Source organism: Gastrolobium bilobum, unplaced genomic scaffold, assembly GCF_033153095.1.
Source record: "Gastrolobium bilobum isolate Gb01-03AN ecotype WA unplaced genomic scaffold, APGP_CSIRO_Gbil_v1 utg14319, whole genome shotgun sequence".
Lineage (NCBI taxonomy): Eukaryota > Viridiplantae > Streptophyta > Magnoliopsida > Fabales > Fabaceae > Gastrolobium > Gastrolobium bilobum.
Window position 1 is genome coordinate 297,497 of NW_026898237.1, and position 24,525 is coordinate 322,021.

The 24,525-nt window shown below is 33.2% G+C and overlaps 1 protein-coding gene across 1 annotated transcript; it reads right to left on the bottom strand.

Annotated features, from left to right (window-relative positions):
* Window positions 1-17,231: 17,231 nt before the first annotated feature.
* Window positions 17,232-19,163, bottom strand: LOC133314178 (aquaporin NIP1-2-like). Its single transcript, XM_061515623.1, is given in 6 exon segments — window positions 17,232-17,300; window positions 17,302-17,452; window positions 17,584-17,645; window positions 17,987-18,184; window positions 18,572-18,796; window positions 19,050-19,163. Coding segments are annotated over 6 exon segments (819 nt in total).
* Window positions 19,164-24,525: the final 5,362 nt, after the last annotated feature.

Genomic DNA, 24,525 nt, shown 5'->3' on the forward strand with positions numbered 1-24,525 from the left:
ACTAGATAAATCTAAAATATATGTATTGAGGCATTTATTTAATATTTAATATTTAGGCATGTGATTGCTTGACCAAAAACGCTTATGAATATTTCAAACATGCATGTATTGAATACCTGATTGATCCTTTATGTTTAATTATTGGATTATTTTTTATTTGTGATGCAAATCCAGCCACGAATGTTCACGAATTAATCTTCGTTGGGTCACGCAGAATCTCGATCAAAGTATAATAACGTTGAACAGAAACGACACCCGAGGGTCAGAGCTAATGAGCATTATTAAATAACAAGAAATAATTAAGAGTTTTAAAATGCAAAAAAGCCAGTTTAAAGGAAGAAAGCAGCATAATACAAACATAGCCAATATATAATTAATTCAACAGCTAGAAGATTCGCTCGTAACCCCCAATAAATAGACATGTTGTGCCAAAAAAATGCAATATGACAAAGGACAGATGTAAACATATATTTTTTTTTTCTTTTCTAATTTATAATATGATTTCTCCATAGATATGCGGAATTTTCATTGAAGCTCTTAATGGGATTTTAGGAATAGTCGTAGTCACTTAGAATATCACTGTAGAGCAACCGCCATTGTGAACGATGACAATGTGGCTGTGTAGCTCTATTTCTTTGTCTCTCAGCATCTGTGTTTCTCGAACATAATCGAAGAGAGGTTACGAGAAAATTACAATTGGACCATCCTCGCCGCTTAAGCCAATAAATGAAAACAAACTAAAGAAAAAATTAGTGTTGTCTGCATATCGAAAATTCAAATACACCACAAAATGAATGTCATCCACATTTATACAAGAGTAAACATTATTTTTAGTCCCGACAATATCTACGAAATCTTTTTCAGTCCTTGGCAATAAAAAAGGACCAAATTGGTCCCTGAAAGTACAAGAAAAGGACCACTCTACATATTTGGGAGTTGACATAAGGACTAACATGACCCTTATTTTATAATTTCAGGGACCAATTTGGTACTTTTTTATTGCCAGGGATTAAAAAGGACTTCGTAGATATTGACAGGGACTAAAAAGAGTGTTTAGTCTTTATATAATATGTGAAAAAGCTTTTCCATTACTTTTGCTAATAATGTAAATCAATATTTGCATCATAAAAAATTGTTTTATTTGATGCTGACAAGCACTTGAATTATGCAAAAGAAAAACAATGATGAAGCATAAGAATAAAATAATTAAAAAATGATATAATTTAGTCTTGTCCTCCGAACTCATGACCCGCATAAAAGACCCAACTTAACCAGTAACTTGCTAACTTGCAATAATTTTAACCTGAATCAATTCCACTTAAAATTAAGAGTAAACATCTTTTTTGGTCCTGGCAATATTTACGAAATCCTTTTTAGTCTCTGGCAATAAAAAAGGACCAAATTGATCCCTAATAGTATGTAAAAAGGGTCACGTTAGTGACGGAAGAGTTGACATAAGGACTAACGTGACCCTTTTTTTCATAATTTTAGGGACCAATTTGGTCCTTTTTTATTGCCAGGGACTAAAAAGGATTTCGTATATATTGCCATAGACCAAAAAAAAGTGTTTACTCTAAAAATTAACTTACTCTGTAATGTGCTCGGTAGGCCTAGTTGATATCTCTATTCTCTAGATATACACTAATCATACCACAAAGTTGTGATTGAATGACGAATCCATTTATAAGTTTGGAATGTAAACGTTGTTCAACTGGCTAGTCATGTTCTTGTATTGGCCCAGCCCAATGTTTTCCGCGGCCTAGTACTACTACACTTGCACTAACAACAACAGCCCAGAAAAATAAAAACTGATTAAAAAAACAACTTAATGCAGAGTAAAATCCAGGGCCATACACCGGCGCTAATACAGATACAGGAAACGAAAACAAGCAAGGTTCCATTCTAGTTTCTAATGTTAATAATGGATGGATTATTAATATCACTGTGATCCAGTGACACACAACATAAAAAGGTAAACTATAAATAAGAGCACTTTCTTCACATGCGGCATTCAAAACCTGTCCTTAGAGAGAAGAATCAAAGTATCCGCAATTTGATAATCGAGTGGGTCTAGATTTTCCTCATGGATTGCAGTTGAAAGTGGTGCAAGAGAGAGCGATGTTGATGGCTCCTCCTCAACCCCAAAAGAAGCATTTTCTGGTTTTTCACTTTCAGGCCACAGTGAAAGATTAAGATCTACAGCCGCACACTCTTGCTCTGCCTCTCCTCCTTTACCCTTAGAACTATCTCCAACCAACAAAATTCTGTCTCCTGAAGGTCTTGTACAACCTATGATGTCAAAGTCAGGAATTTTATCAACTCTTGCCATGTCGTCGCCATCTTGAGGATAAGCATTTAGATCAAATGCCCCACTTTTCACAGTGTCTCTGTTTTCTAGCTGCAAGACAGTAGTAAGTATGCATTAGTGCTGATTACATTTTTATCCTATCGCAATTTAATATTCTAAGTAACGGAAATCAGAAATATTTTTCATATCTTTGTGAGTCAAATAACAATTAAGTAAAGCAATTTCATGCATGCCAATACCTCTAGAGAATTTGACATTCGTGTGTTTGCTGAGTTATTCACCTTTCGTTCTTTGAATATACCCCAGAAGAAGAACATCTGATTCCAACCTGCCATTCACAAACAAGTAGAGCAAGGAATAAAAACAGATAAAAGAATGCAGACATATACGTTCATGTAGTTGAAATCTAAAGAAGTAGCCAGGAATAGTAATAGAGATACCAACGTAAACATGTTAATGTAGTAAAAAATCTCAAAGTATAGATAAGTAAAAGACTATTTCTTACGCTGGGATTTCTCATGCAGAATGTTGGATGGAAAAATTAAAAGCTCAACCCCATCCAATTTTCCTTTTAGAGCCAAATCATTTTTGGTCATGTAGTCCATCAATCTTTTATAATGTGTTGTATAGCTGCGAAAAAATATACGCATAAGTAGACAATATAAAACCGAGCTTATTAGTTACAAAGAATGTCCTAACCAACCTATCAGCATCATTTGCAAAAAAGTAGAGGGCGATATTTTCTTCGGTGGTTGGAGTCCTTATAAATTGAGATGGCCAAACCCTCAAGCGGGGTAGTTCATCTAGTACAATAATCTCAGGAAGTCTGTCCACAACTTCAAGAACTTTAAGTGATGCACAAGTTGATAAGTGAGCTTGAATCCCATCAAAAGTCCTTGTAAAACCCTCACTGTGTATCTGAAATTTGCCTCTGCATGAATCATCAAAATACATAAGAAATTTCAAAATAGTACACTCTTAAAGCAAAACGAGCTAAATAGTTAAATTAGAAGATAAAGAAAAAGTGGTCGTACAGCCATGCGTAAAGAGGCTTTGGGATTACGAAATCCCGTGAAAGAATTGCTGCATCAACCTCGGCAAAGTCGCTCAGGGGGGACTTTTCATCATAACTTGGACCACTGGATAACTTATATATGGTCATAGGTGTAACGACTTCTGTAGGGTGCTTAGCTTTCTGGCTCTCATTTTTCTTCATTTCATTCGGACAATTTGGGTTTTTACGAGTGTTGTGATTGCTTGCTTGTAATCTGCTATCTAATTGTCTAGAACTTTCAACAGCATCAAGATTACAAAAACGGGATCTTGGCAAGCACATTGCAGGATTACATAACTCATATGCATCTGCTAAGAGAACATTAGAACAACTATCATTTGATTTCCCTGCGATAATACTATTAAATTTCATAGATCTAGATTCCCTTTTAGGATGTTTTCCCTTTTTATCATCTTGAAAAGATGGATTCCTCTTATCCTTGTGATTTTGCAAACAACCGTCCTTTGTCAGTTGTCCTTTAGATTTCAAATTTGCAAATTTGGATGATGTTGACTTCAACAGAAAGCCTGCAAAAAGAGAGCCTATAGATTTAAGAAAATTATCTTAATCAATAAACAAAATAGCAAATCTTTTGCCATATATATATATATATATGTCTTACATTTGTCCTGTGTTACTTCAGTTTGTGAATCCAATTTTGGTGATTCATCACCTGAACAATAAGTTGACTTCGCCTTTTCCTTATTATTATAGGAAGTTTGCTTCAGAGAAGTAACATTACCAGCAGCCTCCAATTTCCTCTTCCCCAACTTCCTGGATAGAGGTTCCCCACTTAGTAGAGAATGATTTCTTGAATTGGATGCTTTTGCAGATATAACACTTGTTTCAAGAGCCCTTTGTTTTTTGTCTAACTCAGCTAAGGTGCTCACATGTGGTGTTGGAAGAATATCACCACAAGCATGAGGAGGCTTTGTTTTCTCTTGAGAATTGGAAGGATTTCGGGGAACAGAATAAACAATTTTATTGATTGATTTCATTTTCACCTTTTCAATTTTCTTGCATGTGAAGTCCTTGTGAAGTAGAGTTTTGTTGTATGGTTTGAATGACCTGTGGCATGCAACACTCTTATCAATAGCCTTGGCTTTTTTCACAGACTGAGCTTCTAAAGGGACTCGATGCCTCTTAGCCGATAAACAAGATGTAGAACTCACACCATTTGTCCCATTTTTTCCAGTGTATGAAGATCTAAATCTTAATTTTGAACTTTCACTAGATTCAAGATTTATTGAACTTTCAGATAGGGACCCTTTTGTTGTTTTGGTTGCCTCTTCAACGTTATCCTCCACTAATTTATTGGTCCCTGCCCTCGGCATGCACACTTGACAAGTCCATTCAACATCAGAATCTTTGTCCAGCTTAACAGGCATACAATAACTGATTGATGAATGAGAAACAAAACACACTGAATTTTACTTCCCAAAAAATAAGAGGAAAAAAAAGACTATATAGACATGTAGATCACAAAAAATAGATACAAGGACGCAAGAGATTGAAGTATTTACTTGTGCTCTGCCCCATCCGAACACTTGTTACACATAAAAAGATATTTGTCGTATCCTACATCCCCGCAAGTATCACAAACTCTAACCTGATATCATACGGAAGCCAAAAAAGGAAAAAATATTATCATCCAAAAAGATAATGTTAGACCGAACTGGTATTTTTTTTTTTGTGGGACGGGGAATAGAGGTAGAGAAATGTAGATAAAAAATAGCAAAATAGTTTAAAACACATTGCGAGTTTATTCCAATTTTGTTGTCCTTAGGAGTCTTCAGTGGGAACATAAATATAAGTTTTACCAAACATATTTTGTAGACCACAACAAACATGGCTCTGGTACATAAATAAAATACACTTGGTTGCTTTCTATGCTATATTTCACTTACCCGTTTTTCTTCAAAATGCATAAATCGATCTATTTCCTCTAGCACCATCTAACCTATCCATTGTGGATATATCCCTTTTATTATCTTTAAATGTTTCAAAATTAAATATTATCTAACAATAACAATATTCTTCCTTAGCTACAATTCAAACAAAAAGAAGCTCCTTGGTGCAAAATATAAAAGGATTAGAGATGAATCACAATACGAGATTCAAATATTAGTGCAGCTTTAACTAGTTATGTGAAACTAATTTGAGGTCCTCACTAACTATATTTCCCAAAGACAATTTGGTGGACAATATAATTTCCTGCTCTTTCTCCAATATCTTCTATCAACATAGATTTGTTGTGTCTCAATGATCAATGTCTCATAATGAGTTACCCTTATTCGTAACCGATTTTTGCAATCACTCGCTTCACATTAATGTGGAAATTTTTTAGGAAATCATCTGACAACATCAACCACCAAGGAGATATTGCAGGCATATTAGGGTAATTTTTCTTTCTTTCTTTTTTTACAAAGATTGCATATTATGGGCCTGTTTGGAGCACCTGATAAAGAAGATAGGATAAGATAACTTATCATGACCTACTTTTATCTCTTGTTTGGTGGGTCCATAGGATATGTTTAGCTTATCCTATTGTCTCATTTTATCCTATCCAATACATGATTTTTTATCCTATGGGGGGAGCTGAGTTATGATTCAACAGGATAGGATACCAATATTGGATACCCAATATATCCTCACGCTACCTTGTTTCTCCACAAGAACCCCATCACTAAATGTAATCCCTTTTCGGGTCGACACAGACCCGATGACAAGTATGACCCGGTCATCGGTGTTGGGTACAGCATCCTCGCAGTGGATTTTGCACCCAGTTTCTCGTCGAAGCTATGACACGATGGCGCCGGAGCTGTCGATTAGACCTCCCACGGCGGACGCGTGGCAGACCAAGCGGATGGTGGTTTTCGGTTTCGATGGCGGCACAAGGTGGGATCTTTTTTTCATGGGTGTTAGTTTGCATGCATTAGGTCACTTCGATTTGAAGCAAAAGGTTAAGCCTTTCATGGAGGTCACTGATTCATGAGAGAGAAAGTGGTTTAGTGGAGTGATTGAAAGGAATATTAGAGGTCACATTTTGTTAGAATTGTATAAATAAATTAAAAAAATTAAAAATTAAGTTTTAATAAATTATATGACATTATGTTAAAAAAGGTATTTTAGTCTATTTGTATCATATCCTGATGATATCTGGTTCGCCTCAAACACATGATAGGATAACATAATCTTATCAGATTGCTAATTAGTGCTCATCAAACACAGGATATGATATAAGCTTATCATCTCCATATCCTATCCTTATCCAACTCTCTTATCTTATCCGTTCGTATCCTATTCTATCCACCAAACAAGCCCTATAAATACATACAATGGATCTGACCCTTCACTAGACCCTACACATAGCATGATCTTTATCACACCATATTTCCCTTTATCAAGAATGTTTTTCACTTAACCATTGAGCATATTTTTTCTGACAAACAGACATTGATTGCATGCAATTTGCAAGTAATATAACACTAGTAAAGGTAAATTTTACACTTCAAGCAATATTTACGGGAACCACTTAAGCAATCCCTTCAAGAAAGTCGAACAAATCGCATTCGGATTGAGTTAACCCAACATCGGTACCATATGAGAGCATGACCTTTTAACACTTCAACTCTCGGGTGGCCTATTTGTTTTGTTATTCCCCCTCCACTAAAATATCGCTCAATATTTATAAGCCAGCAATAAGCTGCTTCTTCTTTAAACTTTAGAATCATCTTTAGCTCAATACTAGCAGCTCTTAAATTGAGAGCTATGATACCAACCAATAGGAACTAGGTATTTTAGTTTGGAGAACTAGGGATAAACCCCAATTACATAAATCGAATATGTTACAAGTCCCACATTGGTTGTCTATATAATTAATGTGGAGTTTATAAGGACTTGGGAACTCCCACCCTTTGATCTAGCTTTTGGGGTGGTGACCCAAGATCCATAATATTTTGTGCTTTCATTGAAAGTTGATACCGCAAAAAGGGATACCTATAGGATGGATTAAGGTGTTATGCCTCCCAAAAGGGTATTGTACTGAATATTGATAGGTGAGAGAAGCTGCCAAAAGGGAAAGGGCTACAACTGGGCCAGTGTCGATAGAGTGAAAAAATCACTGTGGACGTCACGAGTCCCACATTGGTTGCCTATACAACTAATGTGGGGTTTATAAGGCCTTAGGCACTCCCACTCTTTGAGCTAGCTTTTGAAGTGGTGACCTCAAGGTCCGTAACAAAATCACTCAATAAGAAAAAAAGAAAGATAAAACGACAAAACTTTGAAGGCGTGCAAATCCCCCTTCCCAAATGCCCTGAAACTCACTCAATGACAAAATGATTCTCTCCCATACTTTTCCCTCCATTTTATATTTGCTTTTAAAGAGTTTTTCTTCCTTCCTACATAAAAAATTCGTTTCTACCCTATAATCGTAGTTACAACCTAAATCCATTTTTTGCTTTTTACTCATAATTCTCATGTGGTCTAGCATATGAGTGTCTAACAGCTAGATTAAATCTTCACATTAATATTGAACATTGTTAGGAAAAAATATGAAAATATCAACCAACAAGGAGATATTGCACGTATTTTGTCAACGTTGCTTTTCATTGACTATATTTTGTTTGACAATTAGGCAAGGAAGGTTACAGTTCAAGCAAAATTCTTATTATAATCTATGGTTACTGTAACCTCTTTATATGATTTTAATTTGGACAATACTTTTTATTCTTAGCAGATTGATAGGATAAATAAGTCTAATTCACAAATTTATGGTTACCGCCACATAACTCAAAATGTATTCAAAATCAATTACTGCATACCTCATGTTCCATTAAGTCTAAGACAGGGTTTCTAGGCTGCAATTGTTGAGGTTCTTGCGTACTGAAGTTCTTAATCACAACATTAGACTCCCAGTGATGATTCTTGCGATATGAATGGCTTTCAATTTCAAAACAATTCAAATGAGCATCACCTCCCCCAACTGTAGCATAGTTGTCTCTCTAAGCACCTAACCCAGAGATTGATGTTCTTCCTAGTAATGATTGCTCTTGTTCACTTGAGCACTCAAAGGGTTCTCACTAAAATTAATAAATTGCATCAACAATAAACATAAAAAAAATTCAAAAGAAGATTTATTACCAAAAATTTAAAATTATGCACCTATGTCAAATAGCACAATCATACAAATCTTTCAATGAAGAAATACTTTATTGATCTGATTTGTTGGAAAGAATTATGCTTGCAAGTAGAAAGCTATCATCTGAAACTGAATTGCAAGATACATTCTCATATCATGATCACCATTATACCTATTGTCGCATTTATGTCATCTAATCTTCTAATGCATAAGATGTTATAACCCAAGATTTCTAGCTCTTATGAATTTGAGAATCTTTGATTATTAAAATTGTTCAAACCTTTAGGAAGATCACCAAATTCTCTTGTAGATTGGTCCTTTCTGATGTTCAAAAGTATTTAATGTCTTTTCAAAGATCTAGATCCTGGAAAAAAAACTTGACTTTCTGCATTGTTAGAGAATAAGTTATAATGGAAAGAAAAACTAAAGACGTTACTCGCCTCAATGTTTGTGCGCTACCTGAAGTCCCATACGCTACTCAATGAAGGAGAGAATAGGACGTCGTCATTAGAAGAGTACCAAATGATCCTCTTCTCCTTAGAAATTTTATTAGTAAAGTCACCAGTCCCCAAACTCGCTATTGCTGCCACTCGGTGAAAATGCACGCATGTAAGCAACGTGTTACAGAAAGAGTAAATGCATTGGACTTTTCTTTTACTTCACATTTAAGATGCAGAAAAGAAGGGAAACCGTAATGAGTAAATAAAATAATAACAAATCAGGAAATCTACCACAAAATAACAAAATAAAATCCTTTGAACCAACAATGTAATTATATATTCAATTTAAACATAGGAGAAGTATATGATTCACATATAGCCAATAAGGATTCCAATATCATAATCATTTGTGATATAAAATATAAAACCATTGGCAACTTACAACTACAAGAATAAGAACATAATTTTTATCTCTAACTTGAAGGGATCATCAGTTGATGAGTCCATAGACAATTTCAAAAGCAAAATATTGCTTAGAATCTAAATTGAATTCTTTTATGCATATCATTGATTTAGTAATCAATGTGGGTTCAAGATCATATTAACTGCAACAACGAATTATTAATAATGATGACTTAAGAACTGAATCATTTAATAATTTATTTCAAAATTCATATGTTTAATGTCATTGAAAATGCACACATTGCAGAAATCCAATGGTTGAAAAATGGATAATGGATACCTCACCACCATTTTTTTAAAAATTCATCAAACCTTTGGGGGGATCACCCGATTCTCTTGTAGGTTAGGCCTTTCTGATGTTTAAAAGTAATTCAATGTCTTTTCAAAGATCTGGATCCTGGAAAAAAAGCTTGACTTTCTGCATTGTTAGAGAATAACTTATGATTGAAATAAAAATTAAAGATGTTACTTGCCTCAATGTTTGTGTGCTACCTGAAGTCCCATACGCTACTCAATGAAGGAGAGAATAGAACATTGTTATTAGAAGAGTACCAAATGATCCTCTTCTCCTTAGAATTTTTATTAGTAAAGTCACCGGTCCCCAAACCCGCTATTGTTGCCACTCGGTGAAAATGCATGCATGTAAGCAACGTGTTGCTCAAAGACTACATACAATGGACTTTTCTTTTACTTCACATTTAAGATGCAGAAAAGAAGGGAAACCGTAATGAGTAAATAAAATAATAACAAATAAGGAAATCTACCAAAAAACAACAAAATAAAATCCTTGGAGCCAACAATGTAAATAAATATTCAATTTAAATTTAAAATCCTTGGAAAAAGTAGATGACTCACATATAGCCAATAGGGATGCCAAAATCATAACCATTCATGATATAAAATATAAAACCATTGACAGCTTACAACTACAAGAATAGGAACATAATCTTTATCTTTAACTAGTTGGGGTCAGCATTTGATGAGTCCGTATACAACTTCAAAAGTAAAATATTACTTAGAATATAAATTGAATTTGTTTATGTATATAATTATTTTAGTAATCAATGTGGGTTCAAGATCATATTAATTGCAATAATAAAACATTATTAATGTTATAACACCCCCAAATTTCTGACAATTGTTTGAAAATATTTTTATAATAACATAATTGCCAAAAATCGCATGTAATTATTTATTAAGACCACATAACTATTGTAAAACTAAATTAAAGCTAATTTGGGAAAATATTACCGTCGCACCTGTATTAATACGGACAAGTGCAAGGCTAAATCTATCATATTCTCATAGCAAAATATATTCATCAAAAATATTAAAAATTCAAATGTAAAACCAAAGTGTAAGGTTTATCTTAAAATATGTCTTATACACTTAATAAATCCCAAACATAAAATTGTAATATTAGGACTAGCTTGAAATGTCTGAGATGTTATCCTCTATGATGCACGGACACTGACACGGGACACGACACGACACGCCGACACGTTAATTCTAAAAAATGATATATTTCGACACGTTGGGACACGTTTTGATATTAAATAATATTTTTAATATATATAGTATAATTTATATTTAATACATATAATAATTCATCATAAATCATATAATCAATCAAATAATATATTTGTGTTAAAAAGGGAGGAAAAAAGGAAATATTAAACCACATAAAATTAATGGTTCCTAATTAATTATCTTTATTTTCTAACTCCAATTTCATTTGATTGAATATTATTTAGTTGAATGATTCGTCAACTAGGTGTCTTACTATTAATTAAAATTTTGAATTCTATCCTTTCGAAATCCATACTGATATAATTATAGTAACTTTTTTAATTTAAAAATTAAATAAATAAATGTATTTGAAAAGACAGATGGAGTGTTTTAATTTTAAAGGCTATTTAGTGAAGTAGATAGGATAGAATTAATTGGTGTTGGAAGATTAGGATTAGTTGGAAATCTCTTACCTTGAATCTGATTGGTTGGTTGCCTGCTCTTAGCCGTTGGGAATTGGGATAGCTTGTTTGGAATGTTATAATATTCTCTGCGTTAATTTTCTTCAAAGACCCCCATTTTGAATTTTATTTTTCTAATAACAAAGGGTCCAACTTCATCTTCGCTCCAGTCAAGTATCTTCGCTCCTAATCCTATCTCCAGCTTCATCTTCTACACTGACTTCATCTCCTACAGTGGCTTCATCTTTTTCGTTACATTGGTACACTTGGAAGTCACACGGATTCAAGTGATTCATCCACCATGTTCGTTTAACTCTTACATTATAATATGGCTCATTCCATTTCATTTCTCTCTAAACCCCAAAATCTCCGGTAGAGTTCTGATGAATACACGTTTTTTTTTTTAACTTTTCTATTTTACATTTCTGCCCTTTGACCGTGTCGGACACGGTCAAAATCGCGTGTCGAGATAGTCAACGTGTCCTGAAATATTGACTGCGTGTCGGATGCGTGTCGGAACGTGTCGGAGCATGTCCGTGTCCGACACGTATTTTTTTAAAAAAATAACGTGTCTGTGCTTTATAGGTTATCCTCACTGCTCATTGCTAGCCTAAACCTTCACAACCTGCTTTACTAAGAGTCTGCTCCCCCGAAAGATCATCGCAACACACAAACAGTTAGCAAAATTGATAATCTTAATCCAAAACACAATAAAGATAGTCATAACTAAAATACTCATCATAATCAACTCAAGTATAAATCCAAATATATTATTTCTATTATTAATTTTTTTACTATTTTTTCTTTGTCTTTTATAAAGTATTCTAATTTTTCATAACATTAGGTCTTATTTTTCTTTTCTTTTTTATCACGTTATTTTCTTTTTCTAAGAAGGGAAGAATAAGTATACTTAGTTAATTTTCTAACAATGTTAAGAAGGGGTGTAGATAGAAAAAAATCATAGGGGGTTAAGTGATTAAAAAAATAAACATAAGGGTGTAAGTGATTTAAAGTCATATCACAGTTTTTTTTTTACTTTTCCCTAAGGGGGGTTTGGTAGAGAAGAATTTTTTTTTACTGTGAAATAAAGATTTCCTGAAATATGGTGCGAAATATTTTTTTTCAGATAAGTTACTAAAAGGTGTTTGGTAGGCCAAATTTTTTCCGGGAATGTTGAGTTAATTTTACTGATGTTATGTTTGGTTGATAGTAAAGTATTGATGGGAATCTAAAATGAAATTACAAAATTACCCATCATTCCCTACTATCATGAATCAAACATACTCGGTTTAGTTGTCACGTTCTCTTTACCATTTCGCCTTCTTCTTTTTTCTTTTCTGGGATCTTACTTGCACATTGCTTCTTCACTTCATAGCTTTGTAACCCTATTTGCTCAAATTTTCCTTTTTTATTCTTTTTTTCTCTCTTACATTTCCTTTCTTACTCCAAATCTAAACAATATACAACAAAATCAATCCATTTTCTATCACTTTGGTACCTAATAAGGCTAAATCGAAGCTTCAGTAACAGAGTGAAGCTTGTGTGTGTGGGCTAAGAAGCCAAAATTGGGGAGAAACCATGAAAATAAAGCTTGCAATGTGAACTAATCTTCGGTTGGGACCGAGGCAAACCCAGTGTAGGTGTAGTACTCCCTTGCATGTCCATAAATCACCTCAAGCAAAGGTTTTCTGTCAGTTCTCTTCTTCATAATAATGAGAGGAGCCATTTCAATCAAAGATGATGAACACAATGGGAAAAAAAAGTTAGGAAAATTTTCATCTGAACACGGAGATTATGGTGATGAAATTTGGGAAAATTTTGATGAACACGAAGGTGATGAATAGAGTGGAACCATTTCAACTCGGGGCATTTCCGTCTCAATTTGTTGTTACTCCTTTCCCACAAGGTGGAAAAAAATACTCTGGTAGAGATGGTATTTTTATTTTGGAATATGAAGTGAAAAACAAAAAGTTGGAAAAAAAATTTCCCGGCATATTTTCACTTTTCCTCCTACCAAACGTGGGAATTTTTTTGCCCAACTCCACTTTCCCTGGAACCCAAATGAAATCCTTTTACCAAACAACACCTAAGTTATTGTTGGGACAATAATGTTCTAAATATAGAAATTGTGAGGCGCATAAATGCTTTGATTGAGGAACTAACATCAAGAAGGAGACACGTAACAGAACTTTTCTGAGTTAGGGGAGTTATCTCAGTCCTTGTAATTTTTTTTACTTGTTAGTTCTATTACTCTATTGGTCTCTGAATACCGTTTCTAAGTTGCATGAGCTTCATCAGTTGATAAACGTGAATAACTTTAGGAAACACAAGTTACACTATGAGAGTCCACAATGATTTTTCTGTCATAATATTGCATTGAATGTCATATAAAGAGAGTATGACTACACGTTTGATTGAGTTTCTCTTTGAGAATTTTTGGATGATACCATGATGTAGAAAATAAGAAATATAATTTAGCTTGATACCTCAGTATGTGAGGTTTGAGCTTAAACATTATGATTTTCTTCTTGAGAGACCTCACTGTGGTATTATTTTAGAACTTGCTCCATTTCTCTGTTGATGCATGCATTAATTGGGAGGACAAAGGCATTTTATTTTGTATAGCCACTTGGCCAAATATATCGCCTTTTTAAAGATTTTTCCTTTGTTAACCCCTTTGATGCATCAAGTGCCAAATCTTTCCCACGCTAGTGGCGCTAAGGTAGCACTACTAACGCCAAGATGCTAGTAAAATAGAAGTGATGTGATATTGATCAAGGACGTGATTTTAGTGAAGATTTGAATAATTATTTGATTTAAGATCTTAAGGGATTTTTAAAAGATACAGTTTCCTGATTATAAAAGGATAGCTGGAAACCAAAAGAGAGTTCTACATAATTGAAGAACGATAAGATCAGAGAATTGAGAGAATTCAGAGATCAAGTGGAGTGAAGGAAGACCGACGCAACTATGGAGATCGACCAACATTCCTCCTTCAGCTTTTCATTTAATTTTTCTTTTGTATTTTGTTTTGTTTAAGCCAGTTACATCTCGCTAATTCTTCATTGTAGTTGAGAATATGGATCCCACGTGAATCCTTGATTGATTTAATTCTTTTCATTAATAAATTATCTCTAATTATATGTGTTTACCTTGAATTGCATGTTTAAATTATTGTATGACTCGATCAATCATATATGAATAAAGAGGGTTAGGGTTCACAATAGACATATTGAAATCTTAATCTAGACAGGGGTAGAACACCAAATCTTGCATGATCTAAATATAGGCTAGTAAGAATTGTGAACTTGTAATTCATCGCGCTTAAGGATTAATCCAAAAGGAATTACTAAGATATTAGGATTCCAATTAGGTTAAAGGGTTAAAGAACTAAGGTATTAGGATTTAACCAATTAATTATTAGATGATGAATTATTTGAATCAATTGATATTTTTATCTCAATTGATTCGAATTAGATTACCAAGGTTAATCGAAGATGAAGTTTACCCTAGCTACAATTTCCATTATCTATTTTTAATTCAGCCTTTAATTCGTTGCATTATGTTCGTGCATTCGTTATTACTGAGTAATCATTAATTGTTCCTTTTATAATTTTCTTTCATTTAGTTTAATCATTACTCTTTTCAAATCAATTTTTGATTTTTTTCGGTATTTTTTTTTTTTTTGGAATCTGAAGTGTAAAACAAAAAGTTGGGAAAAAAATTTCTTTGGATATTTTCACTTTTCCTCCTACCAAACGTGGAATTTATTTTTCCCACTCCAATTTTCCAGGAACCCAAATGAAATCCTTTTACCAAACAACACCTTAAGTTATTGTTGGGACAACAATATTCTAAATTTGAGAATTGTGGGGTGCATAACATGCTTTGATTGAGGAACTAACATCAAGAGGGAGACACCTAACAGAATTTTTCTAAGTCAAGGGAGTTATCTCAGTCCTTGTAATTTTTTTTACTTGTCATTTCTATTACTCTATTGGTCTTTGAATACCGTTTCTAAGTTGCAAGAGCTTCATCAATTGATAAACATGAATAACTTTAGGAAACACAAGTGACACTATGAGAATGCACAATGATTTTTCTGTCATAATATTGCATTGAACGTCATATAAGAAGAGTATGACTACACGTTTGATTAAGTTTCTCTTTGAGAATTTTTGGATGATACCATGATGTAGAAAATAAGAAATAGAATTTAGCTTAATACCATAGCACGTGAGGTTTGAGCCTAAACATTATGATTTTCTTCTTGAGAGACCTCATTGTGGTAGTATTCTAGAACTTGCTCCATTTATCTATTGATGCATTCATAAATTGGAAGGACAAAAACATTTTATTTTGTATAGCCACTTGGCCAAATATACCACCTTTTTAAAGATTTTTCCATTGTTAACCCGTTTGATGCATCAAGTGCCAAATCTCTCCCACGCTAGTGGCGCTAAGGTAGCACTACTAGCACCAACATGCTAGTAAAATTCAAGTGTTGTGATATTGATCAAGGACGTGATCCTGAGGGATTTTTATAAGATACAGCTTCCTGATTATAAAAGGACAGCTGGAAACCAAAAGAAAGTTCTACATAATTGAAGAACGATAAGATCAGAGAATTGAGAGAAATCAGAGATCAAGTGAAGTGAAGGAAGACCGAAGCAACTATGGAGATCGACCAACATTTCTCCTTTAGCCTTTCATCTAATTTTCCTTTTTTATTTTATTTTGTTTAAGCCAATTATGTTTGGCTAATTTCTTCATTGCAGTTGGGAAAATATATCTAACGTGAATCCTTGATTGATTTAATTCTTTTCATTAATAAATTGTCTCTAATTATATGTGTTTACCTCAAATTGCGTGTTTAAATTATTGTATGACTTGATCAATCATATAGGAATAAAGAGGATTAGGGTTCACAATAGACATATTGAGATCTTGATCTAGACAAGGGTAGAACATTAAATCTTGCATGATCTAAACTTAGGCTTATAAGAATTGCGAACTTTTGTAATTCATCGTGCTTAAAGATTAATCCAAAAGAAATTACTAAAACATTATGATTCCAATTGGGTTAAAAGGGTTAAAGAACTAAAATATTAAAAATTTTAACAAATTAATTATTAGATGATGAATTATTCGAATCAATTGAGATAAAATATTATTGAATTAAATTAAATTACCAAGGTGAATCAAAGGTAGAAACTTTTGCATCTTTGTTTTAAATAGAAAGTATAGATATATATATATATATATATATATATATATATATATATATTATAAAATAACTTAGTATTAGCAATATTTTAATAGCTTAATATTATTACATCTAATGAACAGAAAATTTGAGTTCAGTTTTAATAAAGAGAAAAAAATAGCTTTGTTATTTAGTATATTCATTATTTTTTAGTTATTTAATTATAGATTAAAATTGTTGAAATATTTGATATATGAATTTATTGATAGTATTTAATTTGGGAGGAGGCGTAATACATACTTAATAATGCAAAACTTTTCCATGTTAGTTTTTCGTTGTAAAATAGTTTAATCATCAATATTTTTGTACAAAGAGCGTAATTACATAATGTTTTTTAGTTTAGAGTATATATTGTAGATGTAGCGGAACCACATTTGTATCTATGTATGATTTTTCCACGTATGCTACTACATTCATATACTCTTGCGTTTTATTGAGCGGTTCTATTAATAAATAGCAAAATTTAAATGAATAATTTTGACTCGTTTATCTGCTTGTTATAAGTCATGAATTTTGCATGTTAAACAAAACTGTAGTATTGATAACTTTTAAAAGAGAGAAAAGAACATGGTTGCATTTGCTGTTACATCACTCAGCTCCACCATTTCTTTTTCTTTTGAGGAAAGAGGCACTCTTGGTGAGCTCACGCACTGGCTTTCTTTGTGTATCTGATGAAATTATAGGCCCATGTACCAGCCACAGCACCCAGAATGGGTGAGACTAAGTATATCCATATTCCTCTGTATTCACTATGCACAATAGCAGGTCCCAAGCTTCTTGCTGGATTCATTGATGCTCCAGTGATTGGCCTGTCACATATTATTCACGCACAAATTAGTTCTAAGTTTGTCCTTGCTTCAGAAAGGTGTAACATCTTGATTTTATTGAATAACGTAATCTAAAATGGTATATTAAATGAAGTTTTGGGATAAGTTAATACCCGGCAAACATCACATTTAGCAGTACCGTTGACCCAACTGCAAGCCCAGCCAACTCACCAATCTGCAGGATTTGCAAAATAATTGAATAAAGAAAAGCTATAAAATAGGGTTGAAAATTATTCCAAAATATAGTTTTTTTTGTTTTGGAGATATAGAGGAAAGTAAACATGGATTTTGATATGCATGGAATGTGGCTTCTGATGTAAATTTCTAGCATTCATTCCAAGTGATTTGAAACGTTACAAATATGTTTATCCAGTTGGTCAATTTAAATAACCAGTTTTTTATGTCAAAGGTTAGAGAACTTTTCTAGGTCATTTGCCAACCCCCATATGCTAAACAAGTCTTAATCAAAATGTTCAATAGAAAATATGACAGAAAACAAGTAAGAATTTTTATTACCGCTCTATTATCAGTGGCAACTCCAGAAATGATGAACATTAGGTAGAAAGTTATTATGAATTCGACCACAAAAGCTTGAAGGTTAGATCCAGCCGGAAGTGTTCCTGCAAAATGGTCATCCTTTCCACTGAATATAAGTCTTAGTGTTCCACTTGCAAGTGTGGATCCAATCACCTGAGCTACTATATATGCTGGCACCTGCAACACCAAATGAAGGAAAATTCAATATTTTAAAACTGTTAAGAACCACTTCAACCCAAAATCTTAAGGTGTTGGGAGGGTCTTTTTAATGGTTTAGATTATTCTCTAACACACCCCCTCACGCAAGAGCCTTTTGGATTTGAAGCGTGGATTATTGCATAGGCTCAATTTTTGATTTACCTTATGCTTATTTAATTTCACAAGTGGGAGAGACAGTGAGGATCGAAACCTTGTAGTTTCTAAAGCTCTGATACATGTTAAGAACCATTTCAACCAAAAACTTTAAAATATGGGGAGGATCTTTTTAATGGTTTATATTATTCTAAATCGAGACATTTAAGTGTTTTAATTATTTGGATATGAATTATGGTTAATTTGGTTCACCTGCTTCCAGGGAAATCTTTTGGTGGAAGCATGAGCAAGTGTGACAGCTGGGTTGAAATGAGCACCAGAGATGTGTCCAACGGAATAAACCAATACCATAACAGTGAGTCCCCAAACAATAGAAATCCCAGGAAGAGTCACCACCTTGTCGTTGTTAAGGTTCACAACCACCGAAGCACATCCTGCAAATATCAAGAAGTACGTCCCCACCATCTCTGTCACCACCTACGTTCAATGGGGATGATCAAAACCGTTAGTTTTGGTATTCTAATCAAATTTTCAAGCTCAATGAAATCGATAAATTTATTCGGAAAGAGACTATACTGTTCGGGGATTATAAAAACAACAAAAAAGTTTGGAATTTTATCAGGGACAACAATTCATTTTGTAAAACCCATATGGGTTGGGAAACACAGCATTTGAATGAGTTTTGGGTAGAGAAGAAACAGATATGGAAAGAAAAGATTAGGAGAGACACCTTCTGCAAAAATGGCACGCAGTCTTCTTCGATGCCGTCACACTTTTTGGAGGCATCACCGTTTACATTTAAAACCACTTCGTTGTTTCCATTGCTTGATGAATTATCAGCCATCGCCGACAGAGAATAAGGAAAAAAGCTAAGAAATGAAGCGAGATGAATGTTCTACTTTGTCAAAGGGATGCAATGTTTTTGTATCCGAGACAAAAAGTGATGAAGAATCGAGCAAGCAATTACTCCAATTTATGGGCACCCCAAAGTCCTAAAAGAGGAAGAGTCAGGCCACAGGGGACTTATTGTGTAGTGAGAGAGATTAAGAAAATGGACTTTTTCAAAGATGACAATCACTTCTACGTGTCAATATATTTTTGGGTATGTTTTGATATCTTATTTTTTAGCAAGTAAACTCCCTTATGCTCAACCCCTTATCGTAACTTTTGGATAAAATTAATCATTGTCTTGCATAGGATGTATAGATCGAAACAGTGAAATTTGTAACTTGTGAGTTGTAATCTAAGAAAAGCATTTGAAAGCTTGTCCAACTACCCAATGGAAATGCAGAAAGGAGCATGAATGGCACTCAACATTAATTATTTTTGGGTAATATCTGCTGTTTTGTCTAATGAATGAGGTTGCAACGGTAAAGGTTTTAGTTGGAAAACGGGGTTGGCAAAGCAAAATTGAAAAGAAAACAGAATAGTTTTTGGTTCACGGTAAAAACTGGATAAGATGACCTGAATAGATAAGGACTCTAATTTTATTTTATTTTTTGTAAAGGACTCTAATTTTAGTACATGCAAGAACTCTAATTTTAAGTCATTCTTTTTTTAGTTTGCCATACTTTTCTTTGATAAATCAAATGCCTTGAGAAGATATATAAACATATAAGAATGTTAGCAGTAGAAATATTTTTTAATAATAATTATAAATCGAAGACACAGATAATCCGGAATCTTCATAGAGGAGAAGGAGAATAAAGTGCATTCATGCATGTGATGGTTGTAGTTGCTGAGTACTATCAGATATGTCTTCTAAATTTCTAATTAAACTTCCCCATCTTCCTCCCAGTTCCTGGCAATGCCGACGAGTTCAATGCATTAAAAACACACATTGACGAAGCAAAACACATTGCACTCTTATTATCATAAGCTCCTTATCCTCACAACCATAGTCGTACTCATAATGAATGAATTTAAGCACAAAAATTGTGGTTCCTCCTTGCTTTCCTCCCTCGTACATGCACCAACGTTTTCTCTTCTATCTTACCTCATTTCCCCCATTTATGCTTATACTTTAATTTTATTTCTTTTAAGGCATATGTATATTGCAAAAAATATTCTCCTAGGTGGCAATTCTCAAATTCTTTTTAATTTTAGGCTTTTGTTTTTAGGAATTTAGCCATTCAAAATTTTAAATATGAACCAGTTGGATAATATTAAACACCTTCCCTCTTGGGTTGTTTTTTTCAAATAATTGAAAAAAAAATATCAATAAAAAAAGAAGAAGGAATTTACATTGGTTGTTTAAACCAATTTAACATTATTCATAAAACAACGGGAAAAAAAAGGTAAAAAACAATGAGTGTTCTTGATGTGGCTAAGATTTATGAAGGGGTCTATGATTTTGGGCCCACTGGATTCATCTGATGGTCCATGTTCATGGGATGGTAACGAGTCCATTGCTCCAATTGTTTCCATTCAAAGTTGACGTTGGTGACGCCTCGCACGTGCTATGAAATATGCCTGTTTTAGAACATTAAACGTCTGTGTTTTGCATCGCATCTAATAAAATCAAACCAACCAATAGTAGTCAACCATGTATTGGACTCGTGTCATGTGTCCAAAACAACAACATACAAGAGCAGATATTATTTGATGCCAATGACCGCTGCCTTAAAAAGTAGCAGCAGTAGAGTAATAAGGGCATTCAATGAATAAAGTCTTAAACAAACCCATCAAATGTGGTTTGAGTTTAGTGACAACAATAATTTTAGTTTAACTCTTCATCTTATCAGTTTAACTATTGAGTTTTAATATATAATTTTTAGAGGTTGAAGCTCACAAAATATTTTCTCAACAGATTTTATTTTACTTCATCCAATTATACCCCTAACTTGATATATAAGGTTGTGTTTGGTATCTAAAAAATGGAATTATGCGAAATTAGAATGTAATAAGAATAAAAACAATTCATCCCAATAAAATCTCATCCACGTTTAGAATTTCGATAAAAACAAGTCTATTGAAAATAATAAAACAATATTTACTTATATTAACCCATGACATTTAATTTTATTCTTATAATTTTTTAAATAATTGTGTTATATTGTATAATATATTATTTTACTCGAGAATATAATTTAAGAAATTCATTAATTAAACATTTAATATTTTTTATGGAACATCATTTGCCATTATTGAGTTTTTATTTTTTATTGGAATTGATGAGATGTAATAATTGAAATAATTATGAAACATTATATCTCTATTAGGATTGAGATGACAGAATTGCTAAATAAATTATGAAAAATTATATCTCTTACGGATTGATATAGTATTAATTTATTTCTTTTGCATAAATTAAAGGGCAGTACAAAATAGTGTGAGAATGGGAAAAATCTATTGTAATACGGGAAAATATATATCGCGTCAACGAGAGATAGGTATGTTCATCAATCGATCCAATCCAATTCAAACTGCGGTGACCGAACTGAATTAATTAAAAATCAAAAAATTGAAAAAAAAATTGTAAATTTTAATTGGATTGGATCGATTTTCGGATTGGTTGGTGAAAACCGATCCAATCCAAACCGATCCAATGTATTAATTCATCTCTACCTACTTGGACCTTTCCCCAATCATAGCCTAAAAAATTCTAAACCCAAGACTCATTAACACATCTAAACCCAAGAAAAAATTTAGCCACACCTCATCAGTAAAATTTCGTCTGCGTAGAGTTTCATATCTCATTGCCCAAAAAAAATTAGATTATCGTGTACTGATACTTTTGTATTTAAAAAAAAAATTACAAAGCCAATACATACAAAAGATATGTTATTTGCACAATAATCATTAGACAAATTTTAGGCTTTTCGAAAACCGAAAACCGATCCAATCCAAATCGAAAAAAATTGGATAGAATTTGAAAAAAAAATTCAAAACCGAATAGATGATTACATGATCAAACCGAAGGAACTGGATCAGATGATTTTTTCTTCCAAAACTGATCTAATCTAGACTGCGAGCACCCCTAATGAGAGAGTATTAGGTCAGCGTATATTGTATTGGAAAGAGAAAAATAAAAGCAACTTTTATATTTTACACTATGTCTTACTGGTAAGACATAGTATGTTGCATTGAATTTCAGTGCATCCAATGCACTGTAGATGCTCTCGTGAGAATGAGGATGAACACGACCAATCTAAAGTCCAATTGAGAGTGTGTATAAAGGGCAAAAAGATTACTTTATTGCAATTTAAATAAATAATTATGAATATGTAGTTATTTTTATACTATTTAAATATATATAGCAGCATGTCATGCTTGGATTGGGCGTGATCACTCATGCCCCTTCCAACCGTGTTAGCCACATCACTTACGTCTCACTTAGGTATAACCCACAAGATATTCACGTCTGTTTCAGGCGTGACCCACGATCCGCTCATGTCTTTTGCAGGTGTGACCCCATTCTAACAAATTTTGTTGTGTTTTTGTTTTTAAACCTTTTAACAAAAGGATTTTTAAACAAATTCTCTTATTCAAATTAGTGTAATCTAGTTCATATTTAATATGAGGAATTCTTTTCTTTCTTTAGTACAATTAATACGAGGATTTCAATCCAAGGCGAATTAGGATTCTAACTAACTGTTTCGAAAATCAAATCTTTAAGATAATGCAAAACTTTTGTTTTTTTGGTAAATATTCTAATTCATAATTTCATATTCTATCCATTGTGGTGACGGAAGAAAAGAAGTAAAAACAAGGATTTGGATGCAGAGACTGGACGCGAGCATAGAGGGACACGGTCCGGCTTGAGACAAAGGACTACATGCAGAATAAACCAACTTTAAGAGCATAAGTTGATATTTCAAAGAGTTTCTGCATCTGCCCATGACCAAAAGGATCAAGATTCGAGCAACAACCAACATACAATGGGTGAAGGAAGAAAATACCATATTCGGGGGGGGGGGGGGGGGGGGGGGGGCTAGAACAAGCTACCTACGTGCGGTGACGCGCAACGAAGATGACACCTGAGAAGATGATGCCAAAAAAAAAAGAAGTAGGGTGCGAGGACATGTTGGTAGGTGGTTCATCGTGGACTGCTTGGGATAGGCTGGACGGAAATATCCGATCGTGATCTATGGGTCACTGGCCCAAAGCAAAGATCTGCTCCACAATTTATTAATTCTGCAATTTTAATAACCGATATAGACAGCAACACAAAGAAGAAGAATCAACAGTATTATGCTTAGTACTGTTGAGAGATGGAGGAAGCTTCCTCGTTGTTGCAAGCTTTTCCTTTTCCTCTGTCGCAGTTGACAATCAATCAAATTTGTTGTGTGTGATGGGCCACACCCGGAAAAGGTGTGGGTGCTTTTATGGATCATGCCTAAATGAGGTATGAGCGGTCACGTGCAAAATGCATATGCAATAGATGTGTAAATACTTTCAAAACAGCTACAAGTTCATAATTATTTATTAAAATTATAATATTTTAATTATTTTGCCGTATATAAAGTGCATGTGGGTTGTGATCCCGATATGCTGTATTACATTTTATATTATGTCACATCCTACCAAATTATGGAATTAAAATATGATTTGTATATTCTTCACTTAATTCATTATATGAACTTGTGAATCTTCACTCATATTTAAATTTCGTGCAATCGTAACTACCAAAAAAAAAAAATTTCGTGTAATTTTTTCCTTGTTATTAAAAATTTTAATATATGGAGAATGATCTATTTACAAATTTTTACTAATTACACTATGTACTCCTCAAAATACATAGTGTAATCTAATGTATTTCCGGGAGTACATAGTATAGTTTGTAAATAAAAATTTTATAAATATAATCCTCCCCTTAATATATTAATATTTCATGAGAGACAAAGTATGATATTGATATTAAAAATTAATTCTCCAATCTATCAAAATATAAAACCAAACTCTTTATATTTTTCTAAAAATAACATAACTAAAAAGATTTAAGTAATTCCATTGAAAGTATCATGTCCCAAGGGTAGAAATGTCTAGTTAAGAGACTAGTATATTAATGTTGGACCTAAGTGCCCTGTCAAATATCTATGGATTATATATATTTAAATGTAGTAGATCACTGTGCACGAATAATAATAGCTTTAGGCAAATTGGTGTTGTGTGTGTACAGTGATAGCATAACATGTAGGCTTTACCTCTTATTTATAAGATTTATCTATGGATAGTGAAATTCTGGACCTTTGAAGCCTCCTTTG